The 17,072-nt window shown below is 39.8% G+C and overlaps 1 protein-coding gene across 3 annotated transcripts in view; it reads right to left on the bottom strand.

The window, feature by feature from the left end:
- Window positions 1–17,072, bottom strand: part of KCND2 (potassium voltage-gated channel subfamily D member 2) — a 271,734-nt gene that overhangs the window by 9,792 nt on the left and 244,870 nt on the right. For all 3 annotated transcript variants that reach the window (XM_065048821.1, XM_065048819.1, XM_065048822.1), the window contains exons 3-4: window positions 9,650–9,812; window positions 732–830 (exon numbers count right to left, since the gene is read on the bottom strand). In XM_065048821.1, coding sequence (XP_064904893.1) covers window positions 732–830; window positions 9,650–9,812 — 262 coding nt within the window. The remainder of the gene's footprint in view (window positions 1–731; window positions 831–9,649; window positions 9,813–17,072) is intronic.

The following is a 17,072-nucleotide window of genomic DNA, read 5'->3' as shown; positions in this document are numbered from 1 at the left end:
GGCCATAGAGGAAAGAAAGCCTTCCTGTATCCCTCAGGGAATTGCTTCTATGCCAGAAAATGACAGGGATAAAATACACTGTGCCTTCAGACCTCCTCAGGTGTCTGCAGCTCTGAGCAGGATGGGACTGCCTCTGGCAGTGTGGGTCACTGTGGATCCCAGTCCCAGCTGCTGCCCGGGGCTCCTGCCCTCATCCCGGCTTCCTCAGCACGGCTAAGGGGGGAGTTTGCTTCAGGTAACGTTAGATTTTGATGCATTTGTGGTTATCATGGACATTCTCCTTAGACACTTCCAGGGAAGGCTTTTCACTCTGCAACAACCCCTGTGCAAACAGTGCCCCGGAGCCACCCCTTTCCCTCACTGACGATGAAGCCTGGTTTTGTCACCCGTGTCCTACCTGCCTAAAGTCAAAGGAGATAAATCAAACCTACTTGCAGAAACTGTACTTCATTAATGAGGTCTTCTACAGGATCTAATTCTAAAAAATGTGTGTTACATTTGAATCCAGCATTTCTATCTGGCCATTTCCCTCATATTTTTATACCTTGCCATCGAGTCCCATAATCTTCCTTGAACAATAGTAATTGTCCAATTTATCCTTCCTTAATCTACCTCTAAAGATAACCATACCCAAAGACCGAAGTTGGCTTGCCCTGGTGATGAATAGAATAAGCTACTACCAGGCTGTCATTAAGCTGTTTCTCTGGAGGTGGAGGGTATGAAAACATTACCTGCTGCAGCTGGTTACTCAGTAAGCCATTTCGTTTGCTCTGCATGTAGGCATTAGCACTCCCACTCTTCGCTGCACGAATTCGAGCAAGTCTGGCTTTCTGTGTAAACAGACAAAAGGAAAAGTGTCACTTACACTCATATCCATTATTCTGTTTATCCAAAACTGCTAATTGGAATCAGCTGCTTGTGAATACCAGTATCACAACCACTGAATGGTTGCATTGCATCCATCCTCCAGCAGGAGCAAATCAGAAGTGCCTTCCTGTTTAAAATGCAAATAACAGAAGTTTTTATTTATTTGCATGCATCAGCTAATAAGAACAGTGATTTTGGATAAGAGATTAGACAGGTTAGCATGTAAGTGCCTCTAATATTTTTTTTTGCATTGTCACAACTGTGGTTCAGGAACACAGGCATCCATCTCAGCTGCTCCTGCAGTTAAAATCTCTTTAAATGGGAAGAAATGGTTCAGAAAAACATAATATTGTAACTGCCGTGAGCTAGTTTCTCAGAGCCTCTGGATTTTGAGAGTAGCAGAATGTGATAGTGTTTTTTATGCCATCTCCCAGCTAATTTTCTGAATGCTTGCCAGGCCTTTTAAAAGCCTTTTTTACCTCTTCATATCTATTGATATTATCAGAGTTAATACTTGTTGTCATTGGTCACAATGTGTCCATAAGCTGATTTTTCAGAGACTGCAGGCATCAAATTGCTGAGCGAGATCTGAGATTTCCCAGGTGAGCTTCATTGCTTGCGAAGGTGACTTCCATCCCAGAGCAGAAGGTGGCTCATGAGTGAAGGACACTTTGCATCCATTGACTGTAGTGCAACAGCTGGAAGCCAACATTAAGGGAAAGCACAAAGAAAAGACTCTCAAACAATAATATGGAAAACAGAAGCTTTTATGGGATTTCTAGGATGGCATGCTGCTTCTGTAATTTTTGTGGCTGGTTACATGTGTAAGAGGGAGTCTAGGTTTATCTTCCTGGTTAGGTTTCTGATTCTGAAAGCCAAATGCCATGTAGCATCTGGAATTCAATGGCAGCTGAAGCACAGGAGACACAGTGAAGAACCTGAAAAACTGACTTTGATACGTTAACAGAGATTTCATATCTGACAATTACTCAGTGCATATTTTCAGAAAATAGGGGGAGCATTTTTCCCCTCTCCCCCCATTTTCTGTGGCATTAAACGTCAGCATGAAATGACTGAGAATCCCTGAACACTTAGAGAAAAGCAGCCTGGTCACTGCAGCCGCCAGAGGTCTCTGACATGATTAATAATTAACTGACTATAAGGAATGACTCAACACCATGCTTCTTCGCAAACACAGCCTCAAACTTACAGAAGATCTTCTCAACAGCAAGCCAAGAAATTAATGACAGCTAACAGAAAACATGTCTAGAATCTGGCTTATGTTATATGTCAGGCATTTATTATCTTTTAATTGTTCCACAAGAAAATAAGATAATGCTGTGCATGTGTGCCTCACTGAGACAAAAAGATCACATGAGAAGTTGTTGCCTGATTTTGTGATATACTGGCCATTTTAGATTAACACATTGGTCTGTCACGTTCCCCAGAACACACAGCCTTTCCAGCTATGCAGTTAATTCACTTTATTCTAGTGGTAAGGAACGAAGTGCCTGGACCACATGCACAGTGCTTCTGCACAGGTGAATTCCTACCTTCTCCTTCCTCCTGTTAGCACCGAAAGGACATCTGCAGCCCCAGACTCTGTCACCCTGAGCGGGTCCCCAGAGGCTGGACTGGAGGTAAATGTTCAGCCAGGACTCTTTCACTGAGCACCATGGCTGACCAGGCCTGAGCAGCCTGGCGTGCTGCAGTGAGCCACCAGGAGGGCAACACACCGGCCTGGCCTGGGGTCTCCAGGACCCAACCAGTGGGGGAATGGTCAACAGCTCCAAGCCTCTGGGCTCACATGGGCTCCTTGGTGGCAAATCCAGGGCCAACGATGTGGTTAGGGCTGAGTCCTCAGGTCTAGCAATCAAAAACACCCTTGGCAGAAGACAGGTTATTTTCAAGGTGGAGCTCTTCAGATGCAACACCAGCATGATGGGCTAAAGGCTGGGGGAACAGCTTTACCTGCACTGCAGAATGCAGTCATGGGTTGGGACATGTGCACTGGATAATATTCATAAATATATTAAAGGTCTCTCTTAGCACTACTGTTTAGCCTTAGGAGCTTGAGATGCCTTAGAGGTGCCTCTGCAGGGCATAACAAGGAATTTCATAAATAAGTGATTTCAGTTAGAAATGTTTTAGCCATGGTACTTTTCAGAGTGCTCTTTATCAAGGGAGATTCATTAGTTTTAATGAACAAAGATTTTACATACATTAGTTATGCTTTTATTTGAGCATGCATATTCATTTTCTCTTTCAGTGACTGAAACTAATGATGGTGCAGCATCATTTAATAAAGAAATATAAAAAATACAGTGGTTCATCAGACTGTCTTAATATATCAATTTACTACAACACACATAAAACGAAGGTTGTACTTTCCATGCGAAGATTTCAAATTGCTTTACAAATACGGACGTATTGCATCTTAGAAAGCTTTTGTGAGGTGGAAAGTAATAGCTTACATCTTTATAACTGGGACTTATTCAGGTGGACTGAATTTACATCACTTACCAAAGGGAAGACAATGAATCTATTAACAAGACAGGAAACAGATATTGTGACTTCCATCCTTATACTTCAGCTTACAGAAAATACTCCTGAAACTGGAGTTGTTTACAAATCTGTTAAAGGGATAAGATTTCTTTTCACTGCTTCTGCCTGATTTATATCAGAGCCTGTAGCATGAGTAGTCTCACGACTCCTCACATTTCCTATCAAGGAACCATTAAAAGCTCATGTCAGCCCCAGGATTTAAGGGCTGTGCGCTGGGGATTGAATTCCCATGAAGGACACCAAAATGATGTGATGACATCAGGAAAACTGTGATTACAGAAGAACTGTATTTTCCTTTACTCTACAAACTGCATTCTCTGTCACACCCAGCAGAAAGGGAGGGATAACTGCCCCTTTCAATGACAGCAAAGCCCTTCCTAACTCTCCCCTTTCATGAAATACCTAGCAAAAAAAGAAAGGATTAAGTTTTTCAGCAGTAGATTATCTTCTTTGCTGTGAGGTTTTCCCTGTTAGTCATTGAATATGAAACCTTGGGTTTGGCAATTTTAACGTTGTTTAGAAAAAAACCAATGTACCTGAAATACAATTATTTTACTTATTCTGATGAAAATCCACCATAATTATCTCATCTGAAACTTCCTAAAGAAGTTGATCATCATCTCTGTTTTTATAGCATCCCTTGCAGCTGCACTGAACTTTCATTTTGAATGCATTCTCTTTTTTTCCAGTCTCAAATTTTGCAACTTAGAGGTGGATCTTTGTCTGTGATTGCATTTATGAAACCTTACAAAGAGAAAACATTGTTATTCAACAACAGTGAGTGCTGTCAGTTTTTAGAAATATAAACATTTATTTTCACAAGGTTTTAAATAGTGCTAAATGCAGCACTGTACGGTATTTGCAACACCCACCTTTTAACATTTATGATGACCTCAGTTGTCCAGCTGTGTTAAGAGAGAGATTTTTATCAGGAACACTTTAGAGCAGGGCTTACTGGCGTACTCAGAATAATCTTTGGCAAGAGCCTCTCTTCAGTTTGCTATGCAAGAAGCCTGGGTGGCCTAGGTAATTTAGTACTTAGATAGCTCCTGTTGTCTCTCTTCTGCTGCTCTCCAGACTACATAACTATCTTACTATTAAAACTCAAAAAATACTAATTACTTACCTCAGGGTTATTATTTTTTTTCAACTCGTACAATTAAAAGATAAGAACTCCTTCACAGTCATTCTGTGTGTACCTGTTTTGGTTGGGATAGAGTTAAATTTCTTCATAGTAGCTGGTATGTGGCTATGTTTTGGATTTGTGATGGAAACAGTGTTGATAACACAGGGATGCTTTAGGTACTCCTGAGCAGGGCTTACACAGCGTCAAGGCCCTTTTGACCCTCAGACTGTCCCGCCACTGAGTTGGCTGGAGGTGCACAAAAGGCTGGGAGGGGACACAATTGGGACAGCTGACCCCAAGTGACCAAAGGGATATTCCACACCACATGACATCATGCTCAGCAGTAAAACTGGATGGGGCTTGGAGGTTGGAAGGGGCTGCTGTGGTGAGCAATTGTTTTTTTTTGAATTGCTTCTTTTTCTTGGTATTGTTTCCTCCCACCCTCCCTGTTGTTCTTCGCTCCCCTCCCTTTTTTAAAAACTATTAAACTGTCTTCATTTCAACCCATGAGTTTTTGCACTTTTACTATTCTGATTCTCTCCCCCATCCCACTGCAGGGGTGTGAGCAAGTGGCTGGGGTGGTGCTGAGCTGCCTGTCAGGGTTAAACCACAACTCTACGGCTCCTACAGAGATGGCCAAAATAGTCTGAAAATTGTTTACATCATTTTTTGTTTGGCTGTTCATATATCCACCTTACACATTTGCTTTCAAAAATCAGGCCCACATTTCATGCTCTGATTTTCTAATTTTCAGTAATTGCAAATAATTGACTTCAGATTAGCTGACAATAATTTATAGGACGTCAACATGCAGCAGAGAAGAAAATGTTGTTTACTTTGTACATTAATGAGTACGGAATTAAATAAGGTGCATATATTTGTTGAGACGTGCTTTGCTTTCACAAACTATTCGAATTGCTGTTCAGTAAACAGAAGTTTTACATGCTTTTTGCTAAATTAAAAAATCTTGGGTAAGTTATTCTGTTAGTTATGTCTCTGAAACCCCACTGAGATTAATAGTCTATCTTGTTTAAAGAAGTCATAACAGCTAGCAGGGTTCCCTCCTGCAAACGCTCAACTCTAGACTGGCAGGTGCTTTGAGCAGTTGTTTCAATTTATCCTAGAGCTATTATATTTAACTAGTAACTAATTATTCATAACTTGGCAGATAAATACATCATGTACAATCAATGGATAATAAAGCCAAGCCAATTCTCAGGATATATTTTGCTATATAAAGATAAAAGACCATACTCACATGAAGGTTTCAGGTTGAATTTTATGTATTAAAACAGATTTTGGAGTTGATAGTTGCTTGAGTGTTCTGTTCAGGCACCATGCAAAGTCACTCTAGGGAGAGAGTGCTTGGGCAACTAAAACTGAGGCTCCTCCAGGTAATGAACAATAATAGGCAGATGGACCAGCATTTAGGACTTGCTGGCTAAAAAGCTATAAGGTTTCTGCCTTCAAAAGATGCAGGAAGATAGATTTGTAGAAAACAGGGAAGGCATCTAGCAAGGAATGCTTCTTTCAGGGTAAGGAGGACATTGTCATAATAAGAGCTGTAGCAATACACTTGGATGGAGCTTTTCAGCCAAGGTGCCATAGAGTGTCCAGGCACCTGTTTCTAGAGGGAAGCTCAGACTCCTCCTTTCCCTTCCCTGTGCTGGGAGTCATCCCAGTCACTCTGACACTGTGAGGGTCTAGCTGTACCTTAGCCTTTGACACCTATCAAATATGGAACAGGAAATGGTATCCAAGCTTGCCTAAACTTTTATTTTTCCTTTCCTGTCCTTTTTCTTCCTTTCTTTTCCTTTACACATGGGCCAGTCACAATACATCTGTCATAACTTTGACACTTGAAGGCACTGATGGGCCACCAAAATAACTTGGCTTCTTGAAGTTGTCTCTAGCTGAGAAAAGCTCCACAAATAGGATTCTTCAAAACTGTCTCAGTTGTGATAATCTGCTTCAGGAAAAGGTATAGTAAGACTACTGAGCATAATTAGTTCTGCCCTGACTTCTAAAATGTATTTTGCCTAATTTATTTATTTATTGTCAGGATAGGTCAGATCCTTGGACCTTATTATCTCATAGAAGAAAATATTCTGATAAGCAGAGATGGTTTTTATATTTTTTATTTTACTTTTTGAATTGTTTGGGTTTGGTTTTGTTTATATTGAGGTATCTCTTACAACAATGTATTTCCACGGTTGGAAACAGGAACTTCCTTTCAAATGCATTCAAAATGAGATGGTATATAAAAAAATTTCTCTCTTCCATCTTCTTCTGAAAATTAATATACAGCACCTTTTTTTCCAAAAATAAATGAATAGAATTGTCTAATCTTGAATGACAGAAATCAGTAAATACATCTACTCATGGTCACATGGCTCTTGAATAAACATAATGTAGGTGACAAATTTTTTCTGCTGAAAGTTTCCAGTGCTCCTGACACTAGATTTCAGGTTTTCAGTGGAGAACTTTCTCTTGAGTTTCCTTAGACCCCAAAAGTTTTTGTCATGTCTGAAGACTACCTTGATTAAAATTCTGTATGAAATATTGATAAAGTAAGTTGAACAATTCAAATACTCAATTCTATCAGATGGAAGCTGTTGCAGGCAGCAGGAGGTACCATTGCCTGCATGGGTTCATGCTGTGCTCCATGAAACAGCACCTTCTTTCAAGCTTATGTTCTTCAGCCTTAGAGAATAGAAATAAGGTTGGTGTCTAGGGAAATGCTTATTTTAGAAAAGTGTGTAAATCTTCTATTGTATTGAATGAAGAAGGAATTTCAAACTTCAATAATGTGACCTTTTTGCTTGAATATTCTTATACAATGCAGCGGAACCCTCCTGTGAAATACAAGGCTATATTTCATAGCTAAATATTGCTAGATATGGACTATACGGTATCCAAGAAGTTATTTTAGTTGATTTTTTTTTTTCAGTCTGTCAGAGCAATATTCAGTTCAACATCTCAGTCATTTTAGATTGACAGAGATTAACTTTGCAATAGGAGATATCAATGAAACACACATCCAGTGCTAAATTAATCAGACCTCAAAATCATTTTCTCCAAAGCAAGCAGGGTATAAACACAGTCAGAGGAAACCTCTCATCCTCACTTTTGGCATTGCTCTGGGGAGCAGAGGAAAAAACGCTTGGCAGGAGTGCCATTCATCACTTTATACTCCTGTTGGAAACACACAATGAGCTCACTGTTTTGCAAGGAGAAAAAGTCAGTTATTAACTCAGGCAGTTTCTATTCAGGAAGAGATTATGGAGAATAGCAGCCAGCCTGCCAATCTAATTTTTGCAAGGTATTTTCTTGTGTCCATCTCCTTTTCACTGGCAAGTGTAAAGCAGGCATAGAAAATTTTATTTCATGACATGCAGTAGGAGACAGTTTCTATCTGAAGTAAGGCTGGTTGTGTCTGCAGTTATTATGAAAGCTCAGAACAGGCACATTGATTGCTGGGATCAAGCAGATCTGTTATCCATGACAGGCGCAATGCTTGGAGGCACAGTAATGAAGCATTGTGTTCTGGCTGATACATACTGTTCCTTCTCTGTCTGCTGCCATTACGCAAACAGAAGTGGAAAAGTTCTCAACAAAAACAATGTAGTGTAGAAGCGACGTGTTCTCTCCATGTTCCAGCTGTGGGACAGGGGAACGCACAGCTGGAAATAGTATGTGGGACAAAAAACATGGAAAAGGCTGTGCAGAATTAGTAGAAAGGTCATGTATGGTATTTGGACCACTGAAACACCATATATTTGAAGTCAAGTTTCTAGACAGGTGTGACATTTCTGTGATACATCTGGTTTCTTTCATGGCCATTTTCCTCATCTGACAGCATTTTTCCAAGATGTGGCCACAAAAGGGTGCAATATCTTCAGCCTGGGCCTATGACTGGTGTTCTTGGCCATGTGCCTCTGTTTCTCCTGATTTTTCTGGGGATGGTATCACTGTGTACATCTACTTCACTTCCTTTTTATGAAGAAATCAGTCAAAAAGTGGGCAGAAAGAAATACACAAACATTTTGTATCTTTAAGTCTAGTGCTGTCGTTTGCATGAAGCAGATTGTGGGAGCCTGTGTTCCCTGGTTTATGTATTATATGCCATTGCTGGAGACTCAGGACCTCTGAAGAGAGGTCATGGGACCACAAAAACCCCAGGTGGTGACACTTCAACCTTGGAAATCTTGCAACCTGTGCAGCCTTTCAACTGCCACCAGCAGATGAGCAGAAGGTAATGCCTCTTGGCTCCTCTATCAGGGCTCCAGGTGCCAATGGAGACCATCTGAGCTGCTTAGCATCACAGGCTTGGGTGAAGTGGATTGAGACTAGGACATTGGCAGTGATGTGGAGATGAAGATGACTGTTCAGGCTTGGCTGCATCTCTCCTGGTCAATAGTTCTTCCTGGCTCCTGACCTTGCTTGATGGGTCAGGGAGGGAAACTGTCTTGTTGTAGACCTAGCTGATATTTCAGTGGGAGACTCAGCAAATCAAGGAAGCTGGAAAAACAGACTTTTGCTTTCAGCTTTCCCTGATTAAGCTGTTTTTTTGAAGCCTTTTACACAAATTAGAGCTGAGGAGACAAGTTCCCCAATAATCAGATCCCCCAGGGACTGAACCTGAGAATTAAACACATGGATTAGTGAAGCAGGCTGTTAGGACAGACATTAGAAATCATTACAAGGGGTTTTCTTTTTTTGGCTATTATTTTCCTCAGAAGATTCTGGTGGAAAGTCTGCCTGAAAAATACAGAGAAATCTTCAGTGGATGGCACTGAAGCTATTGCCTGAAAATACTAGATCTAGTCTAATAAGTAGGATAAATTACCACAATAAGAGATTTGTAAATTTTGACAGAAAAGATAAGGGAACCTTTTTTTCCTGCCCCCCCCAAAAAAAAACCCAAAACCCCACGAAGTATTTGCATCTGGGACATTGGGTAGGCATGTAGCACATACATATAGTAGTTCTCTTGCTAAGAAACTAAACTCACTTTCAAATGTACAACACATAGAAAAGTCATATTTAATCTATTGTTCAACAACAAAACGAGAAAAATTATGAGCTCACCTTTTGTGCCCTGCGCTTGTCTGCTCGTTGATTCTGATGGTAAATACGGCTGAAGTTGGAGACAATTACAGGAACAGGCAGAGCGATGACTAAGACCCCACTCAGGGAGCATATTGAACCAAAAATCTTGCCAGCTATTGTCTTCGGCACCATGTCACCATACCTGGGTTAAAGAAAACAAAACATTTAGTAAAGACAAAATCTTTTATAAGTATTGAATTTCAAGATGAATTAAGTGCACAGTGGATTTTACTTCTCTTGCAAATAATAATCGCTGCATACAAGTAATGTTTTATATACATAAGCATACATACACACACAGCTTGCTCAGTGTTCTGCACACAATAATTTCAAGCTAATATTGCATGTCCTGTCAATCAAATTGTGGGCATCTTTCTTTCACCTGCTCTAGTCTCCCAGGCTGCCTCTATTGCAATGGAGAGAGAGTCACCTTGCCAAGGAAAAAACAAAATAATCAGTGTCAAAATTAAGTCTTTATGCTGTTTGTGTGTTGGAAGAACTCATTGCTTTCCATTGGTAAGATCCTAGGGAAACCACTTGGTAAGTTAGATACCAAGCTGAAAAATCTGTTGTCTCACTAGGTTGATATACAACTTTCATTTAGGAAGGTAGTGCAATTTTGCAACACGTTGTCCAGGAGATAATGGACTTTCTGTCTTTGGAGATTTTCAACACTTGGCTAGACAAAAGTATGGCTGACCTAAGCTACTGTTGTTGATAGGCTGGCTGTGAGTGAGAGGCTGGACTAGCTGGCCTCCGGAGGTCCCATCTACAGTCTAGCCAAAAGCAAACACAAAAAATTCAAGCCACAAACAAGAAACCAAACAAATTCTAACTGTGAATCCCAGCAGTACTCAGAATTACTAGGGTTACCAGCTTTCTTTATGCTACTGGCTATTGTTTTGTCCAGCAAGTAAGAACATAGTGCTGTTGAAGGACGTAGAGGCACTCCAGCTCTTTGCGCTCTGTGGACTGCCATATTCTATAGACAAGTATGTAAATACATACTACAGAGTTTAATAAAGAGACAAAGTACCTTCTCACACTATTTTGTTTTAATTTTACTGGAATTTAAATTATTACTAGACATCGATTGTAGCATGTGGATTTAGTATGCTTGAGAGCAGAGACATAGCACACTTCCTATTGCAAAGAATTTAGAAACTGTTAACACAAGAAAAGGTAAGAAATAAAACTGCAGGAGGGGCAGTGTTTGGAAAATGCTATCTGGACAACAAAACCTGTCTGTTGAGCAGGAATCGGAAAAATAATAGAGAAGATGGGAAGGTACAAATTTTGCACCTGTTCATGAGAAGGACATGTTAAAAGGGATGAGGATATCCAATGATGGAGAATCTATGTCGGGTTAGAGAACACCTTCTAGCAATGAGAGCTCAGCATATGTCAAAAGGAGACTATGTATCACCTTGTAGGCGAAGATGAATGGTTTGCATTTTGTAAGACAAGAGGAAGGTTTTAAATGTAAATATTCAAATAAATTGTTGTCCAGGAAGATCAAATATAGGTGATCAAGTCTTAGAATATTGTCAAAGATTATGTTATATAAAATAAATGTTTAGTTCCTTTACAAAGCATGCTCAAGTGTAAAATATTCACAGGAAAAAATATGTTAATATTTCTACCAAAAAAGCCCCCTCACCCTGTTCAATATTTGAATGCTATTAGTTTCTGATTTTGTGACATGCAGGATTGGATTAAAAGATACAATGTAACAGAATCCATCTTCTGAATTATTAATATAGCTGGTCTTAATTACAAGATATATAAAACTTGAAAAATACTAGAAAGAAAGACATGCTTTCCTTCACATCAACATTTGCACCTTACAACACAGGCATTTTTGGTGCTTGTGTTCCTAAAGCCAGAGCTGACTGTCGGCTGTCAGGAGTGATGCATGCCCAGCTGTTCTTGCCTTTAAGCAGGGAAGTGGATAAATGATCTTTCAAGGTCCCTTTGACAAATGGGATCCCCATCACCTAAGCCCACTTTTTTCAGGTGGAGCAGTGAGGAGAGCAGCGGGCATGGGGCCAGGGTGGTGAGCTTAGAAGTCCGAGCATCGTATCACCAGTAATCATTGCTGGTTCACAGTATTTGTTACTGTTTTACTTCATTTTTTAGATAAAATCTAAGCATTTTCTTAAATTGAATCAAAGTTTATCAACAGAAAGCTATTTAAAAGGCAACATATATTTACATACACCTGATGCAGTCAGATCTTGGATCGCAAAATTTACACATGCCTGGTACAAATGGAACAGATCTTTTAAAACACATTTATAAGCCTATATTTAGATGCCTGTCACTTGAAATGTGGAATTACTGAACCTTCATAAGCTCACATTGTCTCTGACGGCTGCTGTGGACAGGAGGCATTTCTGGCTCTAATTAATTTGAAGTTGCTCAGGGATACAGTTCATCGTGTTGATAATGTGACACTGTAATTACGTGAATTAAGTGGAGACGGATGCTTTAGGAGTGGTGACAGGAGCTATTAGCTGTTCCATCGCTAACATTTCAGTATTTATGTGTGGACCTACCTACTTGACATAAGGAGATGTCTTTTCACAGTATTTCAGTGTTATGGAGTGAAATAAGAAAATGATGATTGTTTAATACATGAGGGTATTTTGCAATGTTTTTCTTACATTCTGAGCAAAATGATGTATAGATACATATACTGCTTACTTTAAAATAACTTGCTTTTGGTTATTTTTCTATTTTGGCTCCAATAAGTTGTAGTTCGGTGACATTTTCCAAATGTAAGGTTGTTTGTCCATTTTTTAGTGCTTATAATGTCTTTCACATCATTAGCAACTCTTACATAATTAGTTTTTCTCCTGTTGATAAACACTGTGTTGGAGATGTTTAAATAAAATTGCAGTCAGAAAAAATGACTTTGAAGAAATTAGCCTTCCTGCACAGGTTAGAAACATATTTGCTCAGTTTTGTGACAAAACAGAGTATTTACTACATTTACCCTGGTTAGCCTTGTTCTCCTTGGGGACAGTGACACAGATTTTAGTCTAGTGTAGGCACGAGCAGAATTGTTAATGAAGTTCCTGCTGCAGGATTAAACATTACCTTTAGTTATAACCCATAAATCACCAAATACCACCAGTGGAAGCAGGTGACAAAATTAAGTGAAAATTTCTTCCTTTACCTCACCTGTAATTGCTTTCTTCCTTGAAAAGTCTAAACCAAAAAAGAACATAACTCCATTTTCAGATGGCAGGGTAGCTTTGTGGTGCTTGTATTTCAAAGCGGAAAAATTATACTTGATCTCTAAAAGAAATTCTAAATTCTGCAGAAAATCTGATCTCTCCAGTCACAGAGACAACAAATATGTCATCTTATTAAGCAATATTCACAGGGTCGCTTTTGAAAAGAGAACAGTTTCAAGGTTTTATCTAGTGCTACCCCGCCTGTCTTACTCCTCTTCAGACTGTAACTGCAAACACGTTCTCCTTTACATGCTTTTTGTCCTATTTTCAGTCTTTTCATAGCTTTGTATATAGTTGTTCCACATATGTCTATTAGTGTGGCCAAAGCTCAAGTCAGTCTTTGGGCATTTATGACTTGTACTGACAATCTAATTTTGTAACGTCAAAAGTGTCATCCCAATATTGTACGCTCTGGATAAGTGAAGAAAAAGAGATGTTGTACTGATCCCTGTCATCAATCATGTGCATTATAATTCATTAGCCGAACAGGGGAGGGAAAAGCCTATGACAAACTAGATGTGTCGATCAAGTTTTATCAAATCACAAGTCAGAAACTACATGGTAAGACTAATGCCCAGGTTTCACTAGACATAGTCAAGACAGGTCAGACACGCTGCTGCTTGAGGTTTGTGAACATCCGTTCACTAAGTGACGTCGTACAGGGATGTAAGGATGGATTTAAGGGCATGTGAGCTTGTCCCAGTTGTTTATATTAAACAGGTGACAGACCACATTTGCATATTTTGTTCCTTACTGCAAGGGAAAGCAGCAAGCCAGTGGATTCCCTTATTTTGCAAATACTGGAACTTTCTAAGTACTGATCTGAGTAACGTGGGCACAATTTCTTAGTGCTTTGCAGGACAGATTCAGGGGCACAAAATGCAGCTTGAAACACACAAGAAGGCTGAGCTATTGTAGGATATTGGGAAACATGAAGGTATTTGGGTTTACAAATGCCCAATCTGTAAAGTAAGCATTGCCATGTCAGCACGCACCTGTGGACATCTACCTACCAAAGCAATACTGCTTTTCTAACTGAAGAGTGACATATATCTGATGCTGAAAAACATAAGCGTATGCTGGAGGATAAAGTAAGTAATAACAGAAAATGTAATTTAATAATATTGTTCTGTATGTTTTACAGATCAGAAATTCATATTTGCAATAGCCTATTTCAGATCGCCCCCCCCCCCCAAAGTGGTGACCTCTACACTAAACATCTGAAATTGTAGGACATATGTAGTAGGAATAAATCTAGGACAGACGTTGAAGTCGTTTAGGCTAATAGTAACAGATACATGTAAGGAAAAAATTGCCACTATTCGAAAAATCTAGCTGCAATAACGTTTACTGACACTAGAGGGCATAAACGCCATTAAAAATAAATGCAAAAACATTTTAAAATACATGTTACAAATACATGTGCCCTCTCCCACCTCCTTTGAATTTATTTACATTCTTTATAAAATATTGCATTGATTGAGATCTGTTGTCTGCTCCCATCTTATTTACTGAAAATGAAAGGTAGTAACACTTCTGTTTTCAAACATTTAAAACGTGTCAGAAAATGAAGGAGTTGTAAAATAAATGAAAAGTCATTAAAATTAAATTGGTAATATTTATTTTTAAAAGAAAGGGAATTTATGACCAATGAACAATGAAAACAGCACGAAATCCATGGAAACTAAACAGTAGAAGCCAGCATGTCTCTTTTTTTCTTCTTTCATGTGTGGGAGACAAATCACATTTCCCAGTGGGTTTAGCGTGTCATCCAGGCAGAATTCAAGCTTTTTGCACTGGAGGTGGTTAACAGAACGGTGCCCTGCCACTCCAGGACCAGGTCTATCCTCCCATCCTCTAGCTGCTCTCTTGCTCTGGGCAGAGGTGGTGCTTTACCCACCTGGGTGAGATGATGATGGTGATGATGATGATGATGATGATGATACATCTGCCCTCTTGTTTCCCTCTCAGCTAATGGCTGTTTCCTGCTCTACAGGAGCTGCAGGCAGAGCCCCAGAGGCTGCTCTGGTGAGTCTCTCAGCGAGGATTATACAGCTGCTCATTGGCCCATGCTTTTAGGCAGCCAGCCACACAATTGGGCATGGGCTTACATGCCAGCAGAGGGGAGAAGGCAAGAAAAGCAATTCCCAGCCTTTCTGACACTAACAGTAATCATGATGAATCTGTAGCCTCACCTAGGTCTTAAAATAGCCTAATGATTTTGGAAAAGTAATTTCTAATAATACAAAATATTGCTGTTAGTGTGAGATGCAGAACATTACACAGTTTATTCCAAATTTTATTCCAGCCTGGGGAGATTCTGCATGGAATTGCAAATAATCTTCCCGTCTGCTTTTATCGCTGCAAAGGGCCTTCTGTTGCAACTGCCCTGTCTTCTGCTCAGTAGTGATGGACGTGGTCCCCTCTGGGGTCCACAAATGTTCCTCCAAGAGCTGGCCAGAATGATCACTCATGAATGATGAAAACCACATCTGCTTCTCAGGAGTGGCAGCGCTCCCTGGGCTTCCCAGGAAGAGATTCAAACTATTGCTGCTGCACCTGGTTGGGTTTGCAGCTTCTGAAATACAAAATTTCCAACAAAATTCAGGGATCTTTTTCTGCATGTGCACCAGGGCTTTTATCTAAGAAGCTTAAATAGATTTGTAAAAGTGGGCTTCAGTACTTAGAAGTAAAAAATTAAAGAACTTGCCCAAGGAAACAATCCCAGTTTCTTGTACTGAAGATAGACATTGAGATAACCAAAGTCCTTCTGTTTTCATTTACCACAAAATATTAAACCCCAAGTGGTAAAGAGTATATTTTTTCTTTTTTTTTTTTTCTTTTTTTTTGGTCATCTTTCCCTCACTTCATAGGAAAATTTAACATCCTAACTGTTCCTGAGCTGCTGCAAAGCATCACAGAAATATGAAAATATGATACCTGGTTCTTGTTATACAGGGGCTATTTAAACCACAGCTCAGCTGACTCCTAACAGCTACATTGCAGTTACACAGACATAGTGCTAAGGTGGCATTTTGTTTTGTTTTGTTTTTCTCAGACTTCAGAGGCTAAAATAAGCATATTTGTTTTATGACTAAGAAAAGCAACATAGCAGAGAAACTATTCTTGATGCAAAAGTTGCCAACTGCCTTTCCTAGTGTTACCTAAATGTGGTGGTGCTCACAACACACTGGCCATCATCCAGAGTCATAAGTAAAATTAGGCCTTTTTTAGAGTTTGGGGGCAAAGGGAGCTTCACACAACTTTTCACACGGTATCAGGCCTCTGCAGCAAGCGCAAGTGCCCTCACGCTGCCAGTGCCCGAGCCCTATCGTGCTGAAAGGTGACACTGAGAACATGAAAATCACTGCTGAGGGTCTCTGGCCACTGAGGAAGGCATTGGCTTACTCTTCCAAATCCCTTTTTGGCTTTTATTTTTTTTTCTTTTTTAACGATGTAACATCATGGCTCATTATGGACTACAGCAGAATTGAGGCTTCCAGCACCAGCTTCCGTGACGGAGATGTTTACCCCACCATGTATTTGGTGGGGTATTATGCTTACTACAGTGGATGGAGGACTGTGCATCAGCAATAAAATTCATCAGCTGGACTACCACATGCTCCAGAAGGAGTGACTGGTTCAGCCCTGCCTTTGTGCTATCACAGATGTGTGAATTAACCAATCTCAATTAATTTCCTTCGCAACAAGGTTGGCTCTAGGACTAAGCAGATATGCTTCAAGCGACCATATATCAGTTAACCACTTTGACCTCAAGATCAGTTAAAAAAAGGCCATCAGTGAATAACATAATCTGTCCATTTTGAGAGTAGAAAAATAAGTGCTACATATAAAGCAATATTATAGAGTTGTCAAATTATATCTGACAATTGCAAAATGGTGTCCTTGTCTGAGGAGGGTGCTTTACATTGTTATAAAGCTGTTCCCTAGAGCTTTCAAGCTGCTTGGTGACTAAATGCTGGCAAGTTGACACTAATTAGTAATTTGTTTCAACATTACATCCAAAACCAGATAATTTAAATTGCTACTGGTAATAAGTTTAAGTGGAATTTCAAAATAAGCATTTCAACTGTGTTGCCTTGAGGATTCAACCTGTACATTTTTAAAACACCACTGTATGTGAATGTGAAATGATCCAG

Source organism: Columba livia, chromosome 1 (genome assembly GCF_036013475.1).
Source record: "Columba livia isolate bColLiv1 breed racing homer chromosome 1, bColLiv1.pat.W.v2, whole genome shotgun sequence".
Taxonomy (NCBI): Eukaryota; Metazoa; Chordata; class Aves; order Columbiformes; family Columbidae; genus Columba; species Columba livia.
Note: the sequence above shows the minus strand (reverse complement) of the source record. Positions and strands in the feature narration are given on the sequence as shown.